The following is a 25,808-nucleotide window of genomic DNA, read 5'->3' on the forward strand; positions in this document are numbered from 1 at the left end:
TTGTGTACCACATTGTGCTAATCATGAAGCATGGTAACCAAGGACTTAACAAAGGGCTGCTTCACTTATAGAACTTAAATTATCAAGCAGAATTAGCTCAATCAGTCCATCAAATCTGCTCTGCCATTCAATCATGGCTAAATTTTTTCAACACTATTCTCCAAACTTTTCTCCATTACACTTAACCCCTTTACCAGTGAAGAAGCTATCAATCTCTGCCTTAAATACATCCAATGACTTGGCCTCTGCTGCCCTCTGTAGCTGAAGAAATTCCTCATATCTATTCTAAAAAGATGCTCTTTTATTCTGAGACTGTACCTTCATGCTAGACTCACTATGCCCACTGAATCCAGGCCTTTCAGTGTCTGGTAGTTTTCAATGACAATCCCCCCACCCCAACCCCGTCCTTTTGAACTGTATTGAGTTAGAGAGACACAAAGCATCAAAATTTCCTTATGGGAGGCAGAAGATCTGCAAGGCATGTAATGATCAGACAAGCAAGATGTCAGAAGCAACTGACCATGTATTTCCTCAACTTGGGTTGGTAAAGAAGTGATGATTGAAAGTCTGTTCATCGGTGAAGATGACATGTCTTATCTCCACAAGTCTGTAAAGGCACCATACTTTGTACAATCAGAGAGAATTATGAGCTGCACTATTGAGGTGATGGACTCTCTTCCTCCCTCCTCCAAATGAAAGGACATTCCTATTTAATTTGAGAACAGATAGTGTGATTCATTTGCCCTCCACTTCTGCAAATTCCTAAATCTCTCTGCATCCTCCTTGGAACTGACACTAATCAACTGCAGTTCCACTAACGCGATCCACTTGGCTCCCTCATCCTGATCACTGAAAGAGACTGTGAACAGCTGATCTGTGGCACCCACTGCTCACGGCCTCCCTATCCGAAAGGAGCTCATACCGTTATCATCCAATCCTCAATGCACATCAGTGTATTACCTCAAAATCACAGTAAATTTATTATCAAGGTACGTATCTGTCAACATATACCACTTTGAGGTTCATTTTCTTGCAAGCATTTACAGGAAAATAAATATACAATAGAATTTAAGAAAACTGTACAGAAACAAAGGCTTACAAACTACCAAGGTGCCAAAAAAAAACACAAATGGGGCAAATAATCAATCAATCAATAAATAAATAATTGATTGATTAATTAATTAATGCTCAGAACATGAGTTGTGGAATCCTTGAAAGTGAGTCTGTAGAGTTGAGGTGAGCTCCCAACCTGAAATGTCAACTCTGTTGAGTGACCTGCTGAGGTTTTGCAGCATTTTCTGTGTTCTGGTGTATATTCCCCAACCCTATATTATGTCATCTTAATCTTTACTGTAATGTACTACTAAAAACCTTCAGAAATTCCAAGAACATCACATTCACTTGCTCCCTTATTTATCTATGTTGATGTTCTTCAAATGAGCCATTAGTGTGGTAAAACCAATCACTCTAATGTGGGATAAGCCTTTTGCAATAAGTGCTTTATGTTTATATGTGCTAAAAGTTTTCCAAACTAATTAATCATCTGAGATATTTAAATATTTAAAAATACATTTGACAGTAAGACAGTTGTCAGAGCACTCTTGGCATGGCTCCTCAAGGTATTTGGCCTAAGCACAATTTACTAATTGCTGTTAGGTTCAGGGATTAAGTTCATTGATCCCTCTCCTCCCCCTCCCTGCCCACAACACCATACCCACACCTGCAGAAGGTCAAAGCATGCAGAGACTGTGAATGTCTGATAGGCCCAGGGCTCTCTGCCCTGACGATACTTGCCAGCAAGAACAAGGCACAAGTCGTGGATGTTGGTGACCAGTGAAGTGCCTCAGGGATCTGTTCTGGGACCCCAAGTCTTCGTGATTTTTATAAATGACCTGGATGAGGAAGTGGAGGCATGGTTTAGTAAATTTGCTGATGAAAATTTAGTAAATTTGTTTAGTAAATTTGCCCATAGGTTGGGGGTGTTGTGGATAGTGTGAAGGCTGTCAGATGTTACAGCGGGACATTGATAGGATGCAAAACTGGGCTGAGAAGTAGCAGATGAAGTTCAACCCTGATAAGTGTGAAGTGGTTCATTTTGGTTGGTCAAATATGATGGCAGAATATAGTATTAATGGTAAAACTCTTGCAGTGTGGAGGATCAGAGGGATCTTGGACTCCGACTCCATAGACACTGCTACACAAGTTGACTCTGTGGTTAAGAAGGCATATGGTGCATTGGCCTTCATCAATTGTGGGATTGAGTTTAGGAGCTGAGAGGTAATGTTGCAGCTGTATAGGACCCTGGTCAGGCCCCACTTGGAGTACTGTGCTCAGTTCTGGTCGCCTCACTACAGGAAGGATGTGGAAACCATAGAAAGGGTGCAGAGGAGATTTACAAGGGTGCTGCCTGGATTGGGGAGCATGCCTTATGAGAATAGGTTGAGTGAACTCTGCGTTTTCTCCTTGGAGTGATGGAGGATAAGAGGTGACCTGATGGGGATGTATAAGATGATGAGCGGCATTGATGGTATGGATAGTCAGAGGCTGGCACGAGGGGGCATATCCCTTAAGTACCTGCCTCTACCACCACCACAAACCACCACCCTGCATCCACAAACCTATCACACCAAGGAAAAAATGTTACCTCTGGCATTCCCCCTATATTTTCCTTCAAACATCTTAAAATGATGCCCCCTTGTATTAGCCCTTTCTACACTGGGAATAATACTGGCAATCCCCTTGTACACCTCATCCTCCTCCGATCCCGAGATAATGTTATCCTGTTTCCTTTTCCTGGACAAAGGAATAACATTTGCCACCCTCGAGGCATCTGGTACAGCTCCTGTGGCCAGTGAGGATGAATAGGCACAGCAATCTCTTCCTTTACTTCCTGTAGTAACCTGGCTTGTATCTCATAAGTAGTTGGGTTTATTTTGAAGGGTCAGAATTCCCAGGACACCTTGCATTCCATCGCCATCATTGAGCTGCAAGATTTCCACCAGACTGCCAGGTTCACTCTTTTCTCCTTGTATGCATTTGACCAAGGTACAGTTACAAAACATAGGCTTTCTAAGGGCCTTACGGGTATTTATGTATGAAGCAATGGTCCATATTAGGAGAAACAAGAGACCGCAGATATTGCAATCTAGAGAAACACACAACGCACTTGTGAAACTCAGTGGGTAAGGTAGCGTCAATGGAGGGAAAGAAGAAAACACAGAACATAGAACAGTACAGCAACAGGCCCTTCAACCCACAATGTTGTGCCAAACCAATTCAATTAGCAATCAAATAGCCAACTAATCCACTCTGCCTACACAATGTTCATGTCCTTCTATTTCTCTCAGATTTATGTGCTTATCTAAACATCTCCTTAAATTCCCTAACGTATCTGCCTCTACCCAGGCAACACATTCCAGGTACCTTTCTCTGTGTGTAAGAAACGACTCGCCCCTCACATCTCTTTGAACTGTCACCTTAAATGCATGGATTAGATATTTCAATCCTGGGAAAAATTTGTCTGTTTTCTCTATCTATGCCTCTCATAATCTTATAAACCTCCATCAGATCTCCTCTCAGTCTCCACTGCTCCAGAGAAAACAACCAAATTATTTCAATCCTCTCTTTATGGCACGTGCCCTCTAAACCTCTTCTGTACCCTCTCCAAATTTTGACATCCTTCCTATAATGGGCTGGCCAGAACTGGATGTAACACTCCAGATGTTGTCCAACTAGGGTTTTATGAAGCTGGAACATAACTTCCCATCTTTCTAATTCAATGTTTTGATGAATAAAGTCAGTCACACCACATGCCTCCTATACCACCCTTTCAACTTGTGTAGCCACTTTCGGGGACCCCAAGATCCCTCTTCTCTTCTCATTAAGGGGTCTCACCCGTAACAGCGTACTCTTTATATTTGACCCACCTACGTGCAGCATGTCCCATTCGGCGGGTTAAACTCGAACTGCCATTTCTCCCCCCAGTATTTGTAACTGATCTATACCCTGCTGTATTGTTTGCCAGTCTTCTACCCTATCCACACCACCACCAATCTTGTATCATCTGTACACTTACTAACCCACCCATCTGCTTTTTTTAATCGTCACACACAGCAGATATCCCTATAGAACACACTAATTACAGACCTCCAGCCATAATAGCTCACATCAACCATGACCTTCTGTCTTCTCCAGGCAAGCCGGTTCTGAATCCAAATGGCCAATCCACCATGGATCCCATGCATCTTAGTCTTCTGGATAAGCCTCCCATGAGGGAGCTTGTCAAACGCCTTACCAAAATCCATGTAGACAACATCCACAGCTCTACCTTCATCAATCACCCTTGTCACCTCGTCAAGTTAGTAAGATATGACTTGCCCTGCACAAAGCCATGCTGACTGTCCCTAATCAGGCCATGGTTTTCCAAATGCTTATAAATCCTATCCCTAACAATTCTCTCCAGTAACTTTCCTGCCACTGATGAGACTCACTGGTCTACAGTTTCCAGGATCATCTCTGGTTCTCTTCTTGAGCTAAGGAGCATTAGCTAACCAGTCCTCTGGGACCCTGCATGTGGCTGGAGAGGCCCGAGCAACCCAATTTCTTGATAACCTGAGGTATATCCTATCAGGGCCTGGGGACTTATTCACCTTGATAAATAATGATGTAAAGTACTCAGTAAGAACCTCATCCATATCATTTGCTTCCAAGTAGATGTTCTCCCTTTATCCTTGAGTGGTCCCACCCTCTTGCTCTTGATGTATGTAGACAGTCAATGTCGATTGTCTGTTTCTCTCCATAGATGTTGCCTGACACATTGAGTTCTTCCAGCACTTTGTGTAATGATCCAAATAATGTCTTTAGTTTAGAAAAGCAGCTATCCTATCACTCTTATCCACAGCCACTGTCTCTGTCATTCCTTGGCCTTTAATGTTGTCATGTTATCAGATCTCCTCAGCACAATAATTTCTGTCAGATTTAGTCTCCACAATGTACTTAGGTGGTTTCATCCATATGTAACATTTTAATATGAAGATCTGAGGATATTTTAAAGCTAATCAGAATATTAAAAAATACAGGAATTAATTAAGACAATATGCTCCAAGAAGATTTTTACATTTATAAATCGTGGTGCAGTTAGTGCAACACCATTACACCTCGTGTGTCAGAGCTCAGAGTTCAATTCTGGCACTACTTGTAAGGTGTCTCTACATCCTTCCCATGGAATGAGTGGGTTTTCCCTGAGTGTTCTGGTTTCCTCACACAGGAAATTGTGGTTGTAAATTGTCCTGTGATGAGGTTAGGGCTAATCATGGTTGACAGGGGTTGCTGGGTGGGTTGCTGTGGCTTGAAAGGCCTATTCACTAAAATAAATTAAGTTAAAACAATATATTTCTAAAAAGATGAGCTATCAATTGTAGCAGACTGCTGTCACAATCAGGAACTAAGATTAACACAGCTCTTTTTTTAAAAAAAACAGAAGCACACTTCATGGAAATGAGGTCCAGCACGAACCGTATCAGCAAAGGAATATTCCCAGCACTTCCAGTTACTGAGTACTAAACTGAAGAAAATCTTCATACCTTCACCAGCTCTTCTGCCAATATTATGTATAGGCTGTCTGGTTACTGATCAACATACCGCAGGAAATCAAAACCTCTCACAGGTGGGACGTGAATCCAACCACTGCACACAACTGAGCTATGTCACACCTGGCAAATGGATGCCCATAAGCTCCTGGCACACTTCCTTTAAGTGTTATTGTGGCAAGGCTGGTCAAAGGAGTAGGCGAGTTTCAGATGGTTTATAGTACCAAAGGCATCAGAGGAGAGATAGGTGAGTGTAGAAAGGCAGGAGGGGATTCTATACTACATCAGGGCTTATTTAATGTCAGTACAACATAGTGGGCTGAAGGACCTGTAGTGCAAGGACATCCTAGTGCTTCAGTCACTGTGACAGAATGGATTGTTTCAGGAGGGCGATGGAGAGAAGAATGTTATCCAGTGGTGTTGCTACAGATAACACACACAAAATGCAGCATATCAGGCAGCAGCTATGGAAATTAGTAGTCGATGTTTCAGGCCGAGACCCTTCTTCAGGACTAGAAAAATAGATGAGAAGTCAGAATAAGAAGATGAAGGGAGGGGACGATGAAGTGCAAGGTGGTAGGTGATAGGTGAAACCAGCAGCAGGGGAGAGGGTGAAGTAAAGACCTGAGAAGTTGATTGGTGAAAGAGATAAAAGGGCTGGAGGAGAGGGTAGAGGAGTACTAGAGGGAGGTGATGGGCAGGTAAGGTAAGAGAGTGGGGGGAACAGGAATGGGGAATGGTGGTGGGGGGGGAGGGTAATCACTGGAATTTCAAGAAATCAACATTAATGACATCAGGTTGGTGATGCACCATCAATAACTCACACTGAGACGTAAGGCGAGATATCGGCTTTTATTGACTGGAAGAAGGAACCAGGAGAGAGTGTCTATCATACTATGTCCTGGAGACTGAGGCCGAGCGTCAGGCCTCAGATCGCCTTTATACAGGGGCCTGTGGGAGGAGCCACAGGAGCAGTCAGCAGGGGGCGTGTCCAGACAGGCACACAGTTCACCACAGTTGGAGGCTACCCAGACGGAATATAAGGTGCTACTCCTCAAACCTGAGTGTGGCCTCATTGTGGCAGTAGACAAGACCATGGGCTGACATGTCGGAATGAGAATGGGAACTGGAATTGAAATGGATGGTTACCAGGAGATCCCACTTTTTCTGGCAGACAGAATGTAGGTGCTCAGCCAAGGAGCCTTCCAATCTACATTGGGTCTCACAGGAGCATCAAATACAGGAAATGACCCCACGATGCACAGAATTGTCACCTCACTGGAAGGACTGCTTAGGGCTGAGTGGTAGTGAAGCAGGAGGTATAGGGGCAGTGACATGTATGCACTTCTTCAAGGGTAATGACCAAGAGAGAGATCAATGGGGAGGGTCAAGTGGACAAGGGAGTTGCGTAGGGAGGAATCCCTGCGGAAAGATGTGCTTGGTGGTGGGATCCCATTGAAGATGGCAGAAGTAGCTAAAGAATATGGTAAATAGGCAAAAGACAAAATAGATCTACAAGGGTTTCTGGATCAGGCAGGCTCGTCAACCCATCATCAGTCACCAGCACTTTGTCCACAGCCTTGTATATCTTGGCCGTTCAAGTATATTTAGATGTGAGTTCCTGTCCCCAGCACCTCACTAATATTTCCTTTAGTTACAGTAAGAGGAGGTTGGAACATGATACTCACCCGAGAGTCAACAAAGATAACAGTTCATATAAAAAAAAGCCACAATGCGGTGATCTGGATAAGGCAGTTTGGAAGGTAGAGTCAGCCTGGAACTCCATCTCAAAAGGCAGTCCAGTTTCTGTTAAGTTCTTATTATTAATATAATACAAGTTCACGGAAACTAATGCAATGCCTCATTCATAAGCAAATAGTTCTTCAGAAAACAACTGTAGAGAAGAGTCGATAGCTGAATCCACATGAAATCTGAATGGGCACATTTAGCAATCCTCTCCTCAAGGGACATTAGTGTAGGATGGGGCAAATAGATGTTGATTGTAGCTAGGCGCCCTCCAAATGATCTCTGTTAATGTATAATTTTATGCAAGAGGGCTAATCTGCGATGTCTCAACAACCCAAGAACCAAAAATATTAGTTATCACAAGGGTGTCTGAGGATCACCTGCTCATTTCTTTCAAAGCAACAGAGGTGCAGACCCCAATAGCAACATGGATAGAAATTTTAAGATTTGAAACCAATAATTATGAATTTAGTAACCACATTAACAGGTCATTCCAAGGTCACATCCTTTTTCACCTAACCCATCACAGTTGCAATCAATGCAACAATATATTAAACCTGAATATATCCATTGTTGTTCAAGGTATGCCTAGCATTGAGACCCTTACATAGCCACAGGTCATTCCATTGTATTTTTAAATATTATTGCCCAATTTATCGATGTAGATTTAAAGGATGTCTGACCACTTCTAAGGAAATATTACAACCTGCTTTCAAATAACAATATACCACAGTGAACTTGCTGAAACCCAATTTTTATTTTCTACATTGTGTTTTTTTAAATATGCATGAAGACAAAATAGACAACATTTACACGCTCTGACTGATTACAGGTCCAAATAAGCAAATGGTCAAATTCATAGGAAGAAATCAATGGATCTCCCATTAATAAAGGCCAATCAGCTTGAAGCACATTACTGCGAAGTTATAAAATAGCTGTCTTGGAGCACGTCATAAGTGGTCTATTCACTGTGTTTGCATGCATGACCTGAACGTGATACTCTGTGGTTTGTAATGAAAACACAACATTTAGATTTCAAGGAAGTTATTTCCACTAATGAAGAGGAATGCTAAAATTTTAATTTCTTAAAATTGTATTGTTCTCAGCAGAAAGATTAACACAGAACAGCAGTCAAATGGAACAAAAAAAAGTTTACTGAAACAAAGTTTTACAGAAATCTTTTCTTCCCCACACCCACACCACCCACCTCCCTCCCCTATTCCCTACCCAGACAAGCTATACAAAGTCACAAGCCTTTTCGGGATCTACATTTGGGTCACAATAATGATGCATTTTTCTTTCTATTGACTGGATGAACTAAATCAACTACAATGCTTAATCTACTGCACCTAAAAAAAAAGTATTGGCAAAGGGCATGATCTACTGTGTAGAAGTTAGCTGCTTTTTAAAATGCTTTCAGCATCACAAAAGATAAAAACTTATAATAGAGCAGCTAAGCCTATTTTCATTCACAGTGCGAAGAAAAAAAAAAACTTGTTGTCAAGGTGCACCACTGCTTTCAAATTAACTGGGGAGGAATAGAAAAAGCAAAGTGCTATAGACTCTGCTCATGCTATAATGGTGAATCTGAACATGACAAATAGTCTCTAATACGCATTTAAACACCGAGGCGTTTATTTGTCTGGGTTTAGTTTTGCAGTTGTCTAAGACTGTTCTTTGAATGCAATGAAAGATCTTGGCAGAGTTAGAAGAACTGTGAGTGGCATTCAGTTTCATCTTGAATTGCTGTTCCCACTGGCATATAGCCTAGTCCATGTTCTGGCTACAAGATAATAAAGAAAAATGTTATTTCTAAGCAAAAATTCTCATGGTTGAAATCTATTTATTTATTTATTTTTAAACACACACATTTCAATATCTCTGCATAGTTACACATAACAAAATTAGATCTCAGCCTGGGGGGGGGCGGGTGGTGAGTGGAATCCTTCAAAGCCACACTCTTCCTCACTTTTGGGTTCAGCAGTTGGTATGCCTTTGAAATATCCACCCTATGGCTCACTGCTACTGACCCCATCGGCACCAAAATCTTGGGAAAAAAGCGTCAGCAGCATCTTGCATTGAAAGTTAGAGGGAATGGGGTATTCAAATTTACAAAGAACAAATGATTGCACACTTCAACTGAATTGTAACTCGTTTTCTGAAGCAGAGCATTGCTCCTTCGAACAATTTCAGTAAATATTACTAAATCTAACCAAAACAAAAGATGCTTCACTGGAGCATCTAGACAGCAAAGACACCTATTCTTGCCTTCCTGACCAACACACTGCAATCAGTAAGGATAGACAGCAGCACCTCTGCCAATTATTCTAAACACTGCATCCTCAGTCCTCTTCCCTGTTCCATTGTATACCCAGACTAAGAGACCAGACTCAGCTCCAAGTTTGCAGATGACTGCAGTGTAGTAAGCTTTACTCAAACAACGTGGAGTCAGAGTACAGGAAGGAGATAGTGACATGGTGTCATGACAACCAATGCCCTCAGTGTCAGCAAAAGAGCTGGTCATTGACTTCAGGGAGCAGTATACACACAGTCCTATCTACACCAATGGTGCTAACATCACCGATAACCCGTCCTGGTCAAACCATGCAGATGCCATTGCCAAGCAAGTGCAATAACGCCTCTACTTCCTCGGGAATCAGAAAAAAAAATTGGCAAGTCACTCTGACCATCAATTTTAAATCAATGAACCTTAGAAAGCATCCTATCTGGATGCACCACAGCCTGGTACGGCAACAGTTCAGCACATTACAGAAACTAGTCTCACAGACTGACTATACTTCTCTCAGCCGCAGTAAAGCAAAGATCCCACCCATTCTGGACACCCTCTTCTCACCCCTCCCATTGGGCAAAAGATACAAAAGTCTGAAAGCACATTCTAGCAGGCTCAAGGACGGGTTCTATCCCACTGACATATGACTACTGAATGTCTCCCTAGATCATTAAGATGGATTCAACCTCACAATCTACCTTGTGACCTTTCACCTTACTGTCTACTGCAGTGCCATCTCTGTACTGAAATACTATTCTTCAATTGTTTTCCCTTGTGCCACCTCAATGCACCATTCTAATTACTTGGTCTGTATGGACAGTATGCAGAAGTTTTTCATTGAACTTTGGTGGCAATAGTAAACCAATTTACCCTAATTCTCTGTAGCCCAGGTCTGGAACAACCTGAAGAATAGTGCAAGAACCAGATTTCACTGCAACTACTTCTCCTCAAACTCCCAAACTTCCTCCCGACAAAAAAAAATCAATTTCAGTATTGAGGGTGTGAGGGTTTAAAACCCCTCATACTAAGAGATTTACCAATAACTTAGCTGTGTGTCGACTTGTAATGGCCTTTTCTGAAACTAATTCCGTCTCTGTGGTTAGTTGTCCAATGAGCATTTCAGCAAAAGCAAACTAATTCTTCAGGTGTTATCTGATGCAACACAATCATCTTTCACAAAATCAAGAAAATGGGAGACAAGTAGGCCACCAGATCCCTCTCACCTGCCCTACCATTCAGTGTGATCATGGCTGATCCATGGTGGTCTCAACTCTTGTGCTCACTTCCCCATAAGCACAATTCATCAAATTTTAATCTGTCTCCATACATGTCCATCTAATGATCTCCACAACCCTCAGGAGGCAGAGAATTTCAGAGATTGACTACCCTCAGAGAGAAAACATTTCTCTGCAGCCCTGTTTTAAATGAGCAGCTACCTGCGATTACCCTACCTTTGAAAACATCTCAGCACCTACCTTGTAAAATTACCTTAGGATCTTAAACATTTGAATTCTACATTTACCCAAACCACCTAGCCTTTCTCTACAGGACAACCATCTCATCTCAGGAATTAGCTTGGTATATCTCTTTGGACTGCTTTTAATGTTACAACATTCTTTTCAGGTAAGGAGATTGAAACTATGCATAGGCCTCAACAACAACCTGTGCTACTGAAAACCAGTTCTTAAATTCCAACACGTTCACAACAAAGGCCAAAAAGCCACTTTGCTGACAAGCCTGTTAATCTTTTGACTGATCATTAGAAAAAACCTAGATCTCTCAGAATTTCTCTCACTTGCAGACTATCTCCATTTAGACCAGAGGTTCCTAACCTTTTGCGCCATGTACCCCTCCCCTACCATTAATTGAATAATCTATGGACCCCAAGTTGGGAACCCCAATTTAGATAATAATCTGCCTTTTGATTCCTTTTAGCCAGGTGTATGACCTCACATTAAACTCCACTGCCAGGCTTATGCCCAGTCACTCTAACCACATCCCACTGCAGAATCACAATGCCCTCACCACAAACACGGCATTCCACATACTTTTTAAAAAAACAAATTACATCCTTCCAGCCTAAAGGAGGATATTTATTCCAGTTCTATGGTACAACAATCCCATCTAACATACTTCCTTGAATACCTTGGTCTCAATTTATGCACTGGCCTGCTGTAGCACCCTGCCAAATGGCATTTAGAAATCTAAAAGCATTGAAGACATTACAGACGCCTGCCCTACCACCAGCCCTTCTATGTGATTTGCCCTACTTTCAAACTTAGCAAAATCCTTGACCTGCTTTGTTATCCAGACACTGCCTCCTTTTTACAGAATCCCACTTTCAGTTGGAATAAATTCCAGCTGAGCATTGTTCAAGCAGTTGGTCCATAAATATTGTATACAAAATTACAGGGTGCATAGAAAGGACAAGTGCGAACAGGGGCTTTCCACTGAGGCTGGGTGAGACTACAACTAGGGTGCAGGGGAAATGTTTAAGGGCAACACGAGGGGGAACTTCTTCACTCAGGATGGAGAGTGTGTGGAATGAGTTGCCAGCACAAGTGGTGGTGCGGGGTCAATTTCAACATTTACGAGAAATCTGGGTAGGTTTATAGATGAGAGGGGTATGGAGGGCTATGGTGTGGGTACAGATCAATAAGACTAGGGAGATTAATGGCTTGGCACAGACTCGATGGGCTGAAGGGTCTGTTTCTGTACGGCACTGTCTATGACACTGATACTCTATCTGCTACTGCTCATCTACTGACCTCGCTCTTTGCAGTTTTCCCAATCTACCTTACGACAATTCCTCCCTCGTACCATTAAAACCATCCCTTTTCAAGCTGAACAGAGGCCCCAAGGTTGCTCCTTCAAACCCCTGCTGGAACTCTATTACACCGTGATCAATACTTGCTCAGGGACCTCTCATCACAGGATTTCTAATCCTTCCTCATTCCTCATGACCAAATCTGAAATAGTATACTCCCATTTAGTTTCACCAATCCCTGATGCACTACACAAATTATTCTCCTACAGTACTCTTTGCTAGTTTGGTTGATCCAACAAATCGATTAAAATTTCCCATGATGGTTGGAAGTCAAACATTCCCTAGACATTTCTTTTTTTAATGACCCTATATTCAAATTTTGTTTTTAGCCTAATTTTTATCATGAATAAGATACCTATTGGTTTCTATAGATTTTCTTTTGTGTATATACTGTTTTCTAATAACTATTCTACTATTACAAACACAATTACTGCCTCCAACTTCACAGCATAAATATTGATTTTTCTAGCTTCCAGTAATCTCCCCCCCCCTCCCCCATTCTGGCTCGACTCTTACTCACAACTGCCTATGAGCCCCTCCTCCTTCCCAAAACACTGACTGTTTATCCTTCCCATGGATGCTGCCTGACATCAGCTCCATCAGAATTTTGTGTTACTCTGGATTTCTAGTATCTGCAGCATCTCCTGTGTCTACTATTACAGAGCAAACACGAGGAAATCTAGTATTACAGAAGTCTTTTTATACAACGCAAGTGCTCTTTAAAGTTTAACATGGTGTCTCTGCAATGGTGATAGCCCTGAGAAACCAGTGGTTGCTTGGCAGGCTTTTTGACCACACAATCCACTCTTTGATTGTTGTGTATTCTTTGGGGACTGACATATTGATCAAGGTTCAACTTTTCAAGGGACACATTGAACTATCTTCCACAGAGGGCAATGAAAAATTCCATGAAAAATTCAAGAGCAGGGACGTTTGACTAATGGTTCTCATTCATCATCATTAAGATAACTTGAAAAATACTTTGTAACAAATGACCACAAGTAAATTGTCTGGTGCTTTTCTCCATATTACAAGAAAAGAATTACCTTGTTATCTGTGGATATCTTACAGATGTCCTACGGCTACAAGAGCCTACAGGTAAATACAAAACTGTTCTGATACAGAACACACTCACTCACTGATACCTTCACTGATTAACGACGCTTGCTTGCCTTCTTTTCCTTCTGGCCTGTTCTTCGGTAATATTGTATAACCTGGAACTTGGGCAACACAGTAGTGTAGCTGTTAGTGCAACACTATCACAGCTCCAGTGACCCAGGTTCAACTGCACCACTGAACAAGGAGTCTGGATGTTCCCCCGTTACTACACAAGTTTCCTGTGGGTGCTCCAGTTTCTTCCGACATTCTAAAGACATACAGGTGTAACTGAGTGGCTTGGGCTAGCTGGGCCAGAAGGGCCTGTTACCATGATGCACCTCTAAATAATAAAATCCTTTACTATTTCAATTTTCCCTTATTTATGGAGTCTAATAATTGGAATTTGACTTACATTTCTTAAAACCTCTCAAATTAATTTCAAATTATTGTGTTGCTGTAATGACAAACACACTATAACTGATTATCCTCTTCCAGCTTTGGTATTATTTACCATAGAAAAATGCTAAAAGCTGGAGTAAGTACTCTAATAAATAGCTTATGCACAAGTCACCAAGTTAGCTTTCTTTGTTACCGTATACCTTGGGGGCTGAAGAGGCCATCAGGGAAGAGGTTGAGCATGAAGCACAGGAGAATGAAGGGTGATGTATAAAACTGAGAGACACAGATAGTTCTTGATACCCCAACTCGGGGGGGGGGGGGGGGGGTGAGCAGAGAGGAGACAGCTTAAGGGAAACGATTTAATGGGAAGCTGAGGAGGATAATCATTTTCATCCATGAGATAATCAGCTTCTAGAGGAATTAAGTTAACAACATTAAAAAATATACTTGCTCAGGTATATGGCCAGCAAAGAGCAAAGAGCTAAGGGATAATTGGCTAAACACAGGCAAACAACACTAGCTTGAATGGGAATCTTGGTCAGCTGGATTACCTGGGCCAAAGGGCTTGTTTCCATAGTGCTCGAGTCTGCGATTCTATACACAGGTTACAGTTTGGGTGTCTATAGACTACTTTCAGCCATCTCATCTTCCTCACTATACATGATTTTAACTGAATCTACATTACCATCCATTGCCCCTAAATCAGGCTGAACTTTGTCCTGATACATTCCTTTTCCTTTTGGCTTGCTCTCTGGAATACTGAGCACACAATGATCCAGATTATACTCCTGTGTTGCTGTCTGTGCTATCAATTCATTTATAGGACAGCAAATGCTACATGCATTCAAGACTGACGGAACACAGATCAAGTTGTCTAACTAGCTTTCCAATTTCTGCTATTTTTTCCCTACCAGTAAAATATCAAATAACAGGATTACCTGTCTCTATGGCTTGGGCTTCATTGCTTTTCCACTGTTCAGCTACATCATTTGCTAATGGATCATCTGGATTTGGTGCACTTAACAATGCCTGGATCGAAAGCAGCACTGTACGAATCTGCAAAGCTGGAGACCATTTATCTATGGAATCAAAACATTATAAGCTTTTGTTAAAAACTGCACAAAAGTTGTTCTTCTGCTGGGACATGAAATGAAACCAAAAATTTGAAGGCAACTGTTACCTTTCAGAATATCTAAACAAATTCTGCCCAGTTTGTCTACATTTGGGTGATATATTTTAGTCATGAAACGAACTTTTGGCGCTGCCATTGGATATTCTTCTGGAAGAAATAGTTCAAGTTTAAAAGTACCACCCTCAAATGGGGAGTCCTGTGGACCAGCTATAACAACATGGAAGTAACGTGCATTGAATTCATCTGCTTCTGCCTTTATACCAGGCACTGGCTCTGCATGTAAACGCTGAGTTTCCTGAAAATGATGAAAAAGACAACTATTAGTAAACACCAAATAGCACAATTCCACAAGTATACTACATGCCCAATCCATTTTGAGAAATTCCAAAATCAAGGCCAAATCTGAACAACACAATCTGTTTATTACATGCAATAGCAAATTTATTCATGGAATTAGTTACTAATATGAAGCCCTACATGTAAACCTTTTCCAACTCAACCAATATAAAGAGCATTACCAGGACTACTTTCAGAATGTCACCCAGACATTCAAGTGGAACTTTACTTGTGAGATATGAATACCAGTTCAATAGCCTCAGAAGAATCCAATGCCATTATTTGGAGAATACAGTCGGCCTTCCTTATCTGTGGGCAATAGGCTCCGGGACCCCCCGCGGATACCAAAGAATGTGGATGCTCAAGTCCCTTATATAAAATGGGATAGTATTTGCATATAACCTAGGAACATCTTCCCGTATATTTTAAGTAATCTCTAGATTACTTATAATACTTAATACAATGTAAGTGCAATGTAAATAATTGCTATACTGTATCGTTTAAGGAATAATGAAGTCTGTACGTGTTCAGTACAGACACAACCATCGTAGCTCTTCTGGGAACACTGATGCCGTCTTGACATCAGCCGACCCCAATTCTCCCATGATCTTTAAGTTCTTGAGGTTGTAGCGCTTTAAATAGCTAGCCAGCCATCCCTTACTAGCTTTAAACTCCTTCCTCTCGCTCACTAGCGAACAAACGATACGCGAGGCAAACAATGCTCAAACAATCATCTCTAGATTACAGTACCTATAATACCTAATACAATGGAAATGCTATGTAAATAGTTGTTACATTGTCTTGTTTAGGGAATAAGGACGCTTTGGAGGAGGCTCAATGATACTAAAGTCAGGATCTGTGGAGGTTGAGGGCTGAGGGCCACTTTGACATGCATGAGGAAATCTGCAGTTGCTGGAAATTCAAGCAACACACACAAAATGCTGGTGGAACACAGCAGGCCAGGCAGCATCTATAGGGAGAAGCACTGTCAACGTTTCGGGCCAAGACCCTTCGTCAGGACTAACTGAAAGGGAAGATAGTAAGAGATTTGAAAGTAGGAGGGGGAGGGGAAAATGTGAAATGATAGGAGTATACTGTGTCTGGTGCTCCCAGTGTGGCCTTTTTTATATTGGTGAGACCCAACGCAGACTGGGAGACCGTTTCGCTCTGTATGCTCTGTCCACCAGAGAAAGCAGGATCTCCCAGTGGCCACACATTTTAATTCCACATCCCATTCCCATTCTGATATGTCTATCCATGGCATCCTCTACTCAGGGGTCGGCAACGTTTACCACTGAAAGAGCCAATATGGACCCATTTCCCACAGAAAAGAAAACACTGGGAGCCACAAAACCCGTTTGATATTTAAAATGAAATAACACTGCATACAACGGTTTATTTTTGCCTTTATGCTATGTATAAACAAACTATAATGTGTTGCATTTATGAAATTGATGAACTCCTGCAGAGAAAACGAAATTACATTTCTGCATGCAACAAAAACATTTTGAACTCCGAAAAAAAGACGTTGGGTCGAAGGTTACTCCATAGTTAGCCTACCTTGGATCGAAGAATTAAAAGAAAGTGCGCACTGGCGGGTGTCAGGCATTGGCAGTGGTGATGTATATTAATAGCGATAAAAAACACGTTGTAGCGGTTTGCTACACGCAGCGCTAAAATAAAGACACTGCAGTCAAAGGTAGCTTTATTCGAACTAAACAGCCTTGCTTTAAAGCCTCCCTCAACCCGTCCCCGTGGGCGCGGATGTTCCAAAAGACACGTACTCACAAACCCCCGTAGGCTATCTCCCTTAGCCGGAATGGTGGCTAATTGTGAGCCGGTTCGGATGTGCCAGGAAATGGGGTCTCCACAAAGTTTTTAGATTGTACAAGATCACCATAATCTTCAAATTTCGAATTACATTTCAAAAACTAACAAACCACAGGGAGCCGCATCACAGAGATCAAAGAGCCGCATGCGGCTCCGGAGCCGCAGGTTGCCGACCTCTGGTCTAGATGAAGCCATACTCAAGTTGGAGGAACAACACCTTATATACCAGCTGGGTAGCCTCCAACCTGATGGCATGAACATTGACTTCTCTAACTTCTGTTAATGCCCCTCCTCCCCTTCTTACCCCATTCCTGATATATTTAGTTTCCCCCCCCCCCCCGGCTTTTCTCTCTCTGCCTGTTCTCCATCTCCCTCTGGTGATCCCCTCCCCCTTTCTTTCTCCCTAGGCCTCCCATCCCATGATCCTTTCCCTTCTCCAGCTCTGTATCCCTTTTGCCAATCACCTTTCTTACTTTTACATCATTCTTTATTTTTCCTTATTCATATTGCTAGCCAATTTATATGATCTTTCAGTTCAGCTCCCAGTGAATGCGCAATGCACCCACTTCAGACAGAGTGCAGTGCCATGTCACAGACTAACTAGTGTCCCAAATGATAACTAACCAGACTTTTATATTAGCTTTGCTTCCTATTTGTACTTGAAAATTGTTTTCTTTTTCTTAAAGTTTAAGAGCTTTAACTAAATAAAACTCCGCCTGCATTGGTGAAAATAAGATTCCAAAGCACTGTCCAAAAGGGCTTCATTATTTATACCGCTCGCTGTGAACCTGAAGCTAAAACAAGTATGTTAATACCCATCTTCATAAGATGCTGGGTTTCAATAAGAGATCATAATTTATTGAATTTCACAAAATACTTCTTAAATAGTGTTTTACAAAGTCTGAAAGGCAGAAACATCAATACAGAGGGTATAGAAGCTGGTACCTTAGGCTTGGGTATCCCCTCTCATTTACAGAATATCTAAACACCACCACTGGATTTCTTTTTCCAAATAGTCACACTAACAACTGGTGACAACAGATTTCATTTATTTTCTATTAAAATTCCATGGAAATCAATCCACTTCTCCCCCCCCCCCAAAAAATGCTAATCACTGGTGACAAGTAATGCGTCAAGTGAAGTTTGGCTAGAAAAGGAATTCCAAGCCGAACGTCATTGTGGTTGGACAGCAAGATAACCAGCCAAAACTTTGTGTCAATTAAAACAGTGGAAACAGGAAGAAAAACAAATTTATGAACAACATCATACTTATGGAACTGTTGAGTTTCAATCCCATATACACAAATTTATATGAGTCTCAAACCAGCATAGCAATCTAACGTTAAAGCAGGACATTTTACATTATCATCTCCCAACATTCATATCTGAACTTCAGCCAATCCATCAGTAGAGATAATGTCTTCAAGAGAGCAAATGGAATTTTCACCCAATAGATACAGTATGAAATATGGGCACTTTTAGCACATGAAATGTCCTGTTTTGTGAAGAAAGCTTGTGTTGTGCCTGGTTTAAATGACAGAATCTGAACCAGGTTTAATACCACTGACGCATGTCATAAAATGTGTTATTTTGTGGCAGCAGTATAGTGCAATACACAAAAGAACTGAATTACATTAAGGAATATATACGTATACAAAAATTAAATTAGTGCAAAACGAGTGGGGGGGGGTAGTGAGGAAGAGTAACAGGCTCATTGTTCATTCAGAAATCTGATAACAGAGAGGAAGAAGCTATAATGCAGAGTGTTCGTTATCATGTTCCTGTACCTCCTCCTTGATGACAGCAATAATGGGCATGTCCTCCGTGACTGGGGTCCTTAATGATGACTGCCAGGCTTTTTCCAATCCTGTGCAGGGGCCCCTCTATACCAAACAGTGAGGCAACCAAACAGAATGCTCTCTTGGCTACATCTGTAGAAATTTGGTGACATACTAAAGTTGCTACATTTGTGGCTAAATTTGCTGATGATACTAAACAGCCCACAGAGCGACTTAGATAGTTTAGGGGAATGGGCAAAGAAGCAGCAAATGAAGTACAATGTTGGAAAGTATATGGTCATGCACTTTGGTAGAAGAAATAAACAGGCAGACTATTTCAATGGGGACAGAATTCAAATTGCAGAGGTGCAAAGGGATTTGGGAGTCCTTGTGCAAGATACCCTAAAGGTTAACCTCCAGGTTGAGTCAGTTGTGAAGAAGGCAAATGCAATCTTGGCATTCATTTCTAGAGGTTTAGAATACAAGAGCAGGAATGTGATGTTAAGGCTGTATAAGGCACTCGTGAGACCACACTTAGAGTATTCTGTGCAGTTTGGGCTCCTTATTTTAGAAAGGATATACTGACATTGGAGAGGGTTCAGAGAAGATTCCAGGAATGAAAGGGTTACCATATGAGGTATGTCTGGCAGCTCTTGGGCTGTATTCCCTGGAGTTCAGGAGAATGGTGGGGGGGGGGGGGGGGGTAATCTCATAGAGACATTCCCAATGTTAAAAGGCCTGAACAGATTAGATATGGCAAAGTTATTTCCCATTGTAGGGGATTCTAGGTCAAGAGGGCATGACTTCAGGATTGAAGGATGTCCTTTTAGAACTGAGATGGGGAGAAATTACTTTAGTCAGAGGGTGGTAAATCTGTGGAATTTGTGGCCAAGAGTAGCTGTGGAGGCCAAGTCACTGGGTGTATTTAAGGCAGTGATAGATAGGTTCTTGATTAGCCAGGGCATCAAAGGGTATGGGGAGAAGGCAGGGTAGTGGGGATGACTGGAAGGATTGGATCAGCCCATGATTGAATGGTAGAGCAGACTCATAGAAACATAGAAAACCTACAGCACAATACAGGCCCTTCGGCCCACAGAGCTGTGCCGAACATGTCCTTGCCTTAGAAATTACTCGGCTTACCTATAGCCCTCTATTTTACTAAGCTCCATGTACTTATCTAAAAGTCTCTTAAAAGACCCTGTCGTATCCGCCTCCACCACCGTTGCTGGCAGCCCATTCCATGTACTCACCACTCTGAGTAAAAAACCTACCAACATCTCTGGACCTACTCCCCAGTCGACTTCTGCTCCTATGTCTTATATGGTCCTCAAACACCGAATGAAATGCAGCTGCTGGCATGCCTTCTTTGTAATTGCATCAATTTGTCGAGCCCAGGATAGATTTTCAGAGTGGTCCACATCCAGAAACTTGAAACCGCACATCCTTTTTTACTGCTCGATTCCTTGATGAGGTGTGTCCCTTGACTTTCTCTTCCTAATGACCATAATCAACTTCTTGGCCTTACTGATGTAGAGTGCAAGGTCGTTGTTGCAACACCACTCAACCAGCTAATCTATCTCACTCCTTGTACATCTCCTCGATACCATCTGAAACTCTGCCAGTAAATTGTATCATTGGCAAATTTATAGATGGAGCTTAAGCAGTGTCTTGCCAGTCATTGGTGCAGAGGGTAAAACAAGGGGCCTAGGCATGCATCCTTGAGGTGCACTGGTGTTGTCAGCGAGGAGATGCTATTTCCTACCTGCACTGACTGTAATCTCCCAATCAGGAAGCCATTTTAGGTTAATCTCATCTCTTCAAAGCAAAATTTAATTTGTATGAGCCAAAACAAAACACAGTATTTCCCAAATATATGCATTCCATTTCAATTAAATTTAATGCAAAATGGTGAACTTTTGCTAAAGTACTAAATAAAATAGGTTTTTAAGCTCAGAAAATCAAATACTGATCACGAAAACCAAATCTTCAACCAGTCTCCAGCACTTAAGATTTATACCTACACAAACAATCTGCACCAGGTTACACTGGCATTAAAACAGCATTCTATTCATTTAAATATCTGGAGAAATATTTAAAATATAAATGAAGTAATTAATAAGCTTGAACATTTAGATTTGGGAAGTTCATCTGATTTAAAATAGACAGTTGGGCAGAGTCAGGGTAAGGCTTGGTTAGCTGTCAAGCATTTTCTTAAACTTTTTAAAAAAATGCCCAGGACTTGTCATGGTCTCTCTAAGCAATTAGGTCAACAAGGATTGATGATTTAAGTATGCAATTGGTACTACAGGATTAATAGAAATGAAGACCAAGGTCAACACCAAGTGTAGGCAAATTGCTCATTATTTTTTTCCAAAAAACAGGCAACTACAGTTTTTTTTAAATAAAGAAATTTAGTAACAATTTAGTGGGTGTTGTTTGAAGAAACAGAATAAAATTGAACCACCACAGAAAAATCAGGCAGTTTGGAAATAGAGATAGAAGTGGATTTTAATTCAGTCTCAAGTACACCGAGCATATAGAAATATAGCTAGAACTTGGCATTCTCAAACAGTACACATATACAAGACAGCCATGACAGTGTAACCATTCCTGTTTAGGCCAAAACTTGAGAACATGAGTTAAAGACCCAAGATACACATATATAGGAATATACTGAAATGATCGCCTGAAAGTAATAAAGGCAAAGAACCAGGGTCAAATTGACATTTGTATGGTTTATAATTAGGGAAAGTGACATTATCCACACTCCACTGCACCTCAATGGCTCCGCTGTGGCAAGAGTGAAGAACACAAAGTTTCTTGGTGTGCATATGATGGGCGATCTACCGCACCACCTCACTAGTGAAGAAGGCACAGCTGGAAGCAGCAAGGCATCAGACTACAAGAACCTCAGGGGATAGCAAAATCTGCCGAGAGGATCCCTGGGATCTCCCTTCCCCATTTGTGGCATGTACCTGGCGTTGCAGACACTGTTGGAGATTCTACCATCCATCTCGCAATCCCTTTGACCCACTACCATGTGGAAGGACATACAGGATTGTCAGGCTGGGTAACAGCTTCTTCCCTCATGCTAGAAGACTAATGAATACCCTACCACCACCGAGGTCTTGTCACTAGGACAGTGAGCTATTTATCTGTACTGCATACGACATGCATTTTGAATTGTATTTTATGAATTTATTCATGGTAATATTTTGTTTGATATGCCATGTGGGAGCAACATGGTCCGGGGGAATGTTGTTTCATACAAATAAGATAGCAACAAACCTGAACTTGAACTGTAGTGATATGAGATATGGGACGGGAGACTCAGGACAAAATAGGATAAAGATAACAAGTGTGCAGCTCAGCTGAATCAGAAACTCACTGCTGGATCTGATACTTGTCATTTGATATTTTACAAAATCAATTATGCCCAATAAAGTCTCTAACAGGGACACCAAGTGCAGAACTTCCCCTATTGGCCAAGGCACAGAAACATCAGGAGGGAACTAACACAAAACTCTATAAAACATTACTCACAATATCTGAAATCCTACGTGGTTCTGGTTACCACATGACGGGAAATTTGACCACTGTATACAGAGTCCTTTCAATCTCTCTTCGCTTAACAGAAGTCAAAGAATCAATGCCATAGTTACATAAGTAAGCAAAAGAGATTGAGATTTTTCCAGGCAGAGGATAGGTAGTAAGGAATTCTGAACTTTTAAATCCCAAAAAAGGGACATATTACAAAGGATAATGGCGCTTCAAAGTATGGGGCAACAAAGGATAGGCCCAAAAGAGTTAACGGAGCACCATTTAGTGCAAATTTAAAGTGACAGGTTGCACAAAATAACTATAATGATTAAACATACAGCAAGTAGAGAATTAAAAAAAGTTTAAAATGTAAAATTGAGTGATTCTGTCAAGCAATTTACATGCAATCAATAAAATGTAAAAAAAGTTACATATCCTAGAAATTCAGTCATTGGAACTAAGCAAATCATAACTTAATGCATTCTACTTTTACAGTAATGAAGACCATCACTGAACAACAAGCATATTTTATAAAGACCCCATGACACCGAGCAGTATTACCAAAGCATCATTGCTATGACTAGAGAATGCCAAACACCATAACCCATCTGTTGTGCTGCCTGGCACTTCCATCAGATTAGTTTAGTTAGCCACAAAGAGTCCCCTCCAGCTCAAATATAGAACAGTTGAATTGGAGACCCTCACTCCCGTTCCAAACCCACACAAGCAAGGCTTCTCAGAGTGTTTAGAGCAAATGACAAGAAATCTACTAAAAAAAACAGGCTTGGAAATAGATGCAAATTTATTGTTCACCCTGTAATGAGATCAAAAGAAACTAAACTATTACCAGGGATAAAATTATGTACAGTAGAAAACTGGGGTATTAGCATGAAAATTAAGCTATTTTCATTAGCAATTAGCATGAGCTGCTTATACTGTGTGCTTCCACCCTTTTCAACGACCTTACTGCATCATTAGGTAAACAAGCAAACAGGAATATGTAGCGGTGTGCTACACCCAGCGCTAAAATAACGACACGGAATCGGTAAACTGCGATCAAAGATAACTTTATTCGAACTTCACAGCCTTGCTTTTAAAGCCTCCTTCATCCCACCCTCCCCGGGCGCGGACGCTCCAAGCTGAGGTCGGAGCGTCCAGAAACCTGGCAGTTTCAACGAAACCGCATGAACAGATGCGGTGTCGTTCATCTCCGGTCCAAAAAGCGTTTGGACCATCGGGGTCACCAATTGTAGCGGTGTGCTACACGCGGCGCTAAAATAACGACACGGAGTCGGTAAACTGCAATCAAAGATAATTTTATTTGAACTTCACAGCCTTGCTTTTTAAAACCTCCCTCATCCCGCCCTCCCCGGGCGTGGACGCTCCAAGAGACACGTACTCACAACCCCGCCCCCCGGCTTTTCACCCTTTGTTGCGGACCTGGCCTTTGTGCCCGCACGCTGGCTAATTATGAGCCGGTTCGCGTGTGCTAGGAAGTGGGTCGCCACAAATATATATTTTGTTGGGCAGCATGGTACCATAAAGGTGAGTGTAATGCTATTACAGCAACAGTGACCTGGGTTCAATTCCCCTGCTGTCTGTACATTCCTGACTTTGTGTGTTTCCTCCGGGTGCTCCAGTTTCCTTCCACTTCCAAAATTGTACAGGTTAGTAGATTAATTGGTTACACAGTTGTATATTGGACTTAACAAACTGGAAAGGCCTGTCACATCTCTAGATAAAATGAGTAAGCAGCCACTTGCCTCATCTGATTTCTGTGTACAATTTGCTGTTCCCTTGGGCCTACAGATTTGTTTAATTTCTTTTTATTTATGGTAAAAATCGATGTACCCAACCCTATCAAGTCTCCTTTTTCTACAGGAGTCCTGTCAAAGCCAAAGATAGCTACTTCAAATGGAGGTACAAATAGCTGCAGATACTGGAAAACTGGGACAGATTAATAACCTGCCAGAAGAACTCAGCAAGTCAAGAGAGTCCAGTAGAGAGAAGTGAGAGGGAAGTATTAGACAGAAGCTAGTAAGCTAAAACGTGGAACCAAATTTGCAAGAGAGGTGGTAGGCAGGTGGAGTCAAGAGGGATGATGGTAAATGGAGAATTAAGAGAGGGCAGATAAGTAAGGTTTCAAAACAACTAAGGTAATAAGGGATACGAGTTCAGGACTCTCAATACATGTATTCTTGCTGCAGCTAACTTAATTTTAAAACATTAACAAGCATGTATAACATTAATTACCACAGCAGCCTCAACCAAATTTGAAAACTGTGGATCTTCCAATACAGGGAATCATCTGACCTGTTCCTAAAGCATCAGGCTTCCCTCTTAAGAGATTTGCCATTTGCTGACCCAATCCTGGACTTGCTCATTTTTGGAGCACACCCTGTAATCCAACCAACTTTACAGGACTGCAGCAATAATGTGCCGTGTCCATGGGAATAATTTGCAGCACTAGAACCTGCCAATCTGGCAAGTAATGTTTAACTATCTGATAAAAGGCCACATTCTTTCTGAGGTGTTTGTTAATGTCACCATTTAGAAATTCTAGCAATTCTATCCTTCTCTGTAACCTTTATTTGTACATTTTCTTCCTTTGCCCTCACTTCTCCAGGCTCAGTTTCACGAGTAAGCATCCAGGACCAATCCCTGCAGGGAAATACAACCTAGTCGAAGCAACTATCCTTTGCTCTTTCATTTTTTGTTAAAAGGTGATCTGACAACCATTCAGCAATCTGTTTAGCAATTCAAAATACCCCCACCTTCAAGCTTACTTTGCTATAGACTTTTAAAATCTCAAATAAATGGCATCTGTTGATTTATACCTGCCACCAATTTTAGTTATTCAAGGCTCAAAGCTATTTAGGAGCCTTGCAGGAGCCATCCTCACTTTTAAATATTTTCCATCTGGATTCTAATTCTTCACTTTTTAAAAAAAGTTTTAGTATTACCCCCCCATTATCACTAATACTAATCAAGTTTTTACAATTCCTACTCTTTAGTTAACTTAATTAAACAGAATAATTGTAGCTGTTTAGCAGCTAGTCACTGCACTACAGGAAGGATGTGGAGGCTCTGAAGAGGGTTTACTAGGATGTTGAACAGATTTAAGTGCATTCATTAGCTATAAGGGGAGGACGGACAAATTTGGAATTGGAGGCTGAGGGGAAATCTGACAAGTGTACAAAATTGTGATAATCTGAGCCCTACCCAGGACAGAAATATCAAATAT

General features: G+C 41.5%; 1 protein-coding gene across 1 annotated transcript in view; it reads right to left on the reverse strand.

The window, feature by feature from the left end:
• Positions 1–8,072: 8,072 nt before the first annotated feature.
• ube2na (ubiquitin-conjugating enzyme E2Na) overlaps positions 8,073–25,808 on the reverse strand; it is a 30,169-nt gene continuing 12,433 nt past the window's right edge. The window contains exons 2-4 of the mRNA XM_059987738.1: positions 15,129–15,375; positions 14,887–15,027; positions 8,073–9,117 (exon numbers count right to left, since the gene is read on the reverse strand). Of these exons, the coding sequence (XP_059843721.1) occupies positions 9,068–9,117; positions 14,887–15,027; positions 15,129–15,375 (438 nt within the window). The 3' untranslated portion in view covers positions 8,073–9,067. The remainder of the gene's footprint in view (positions 9,118–14,886; positions 15,028–15,128; positions 15,376–25,808) is intronic.

Source organism: Hypanus sabinus, chromosome 13, assembly GCF_030144855.1.
Source record: "Hypanus sabinus isolate sHypSab1 chromosome 13, sHypSab1.hap1, whole genome shotgun sequence".
In the NCBI taxonomy this organism is placed as follows: Eukaryota; Metazoa; Chordata; class Chondrichthyes; order Myliobatiformes; family Dasyatidae; genus Hypanus; species Hypanus sabinus.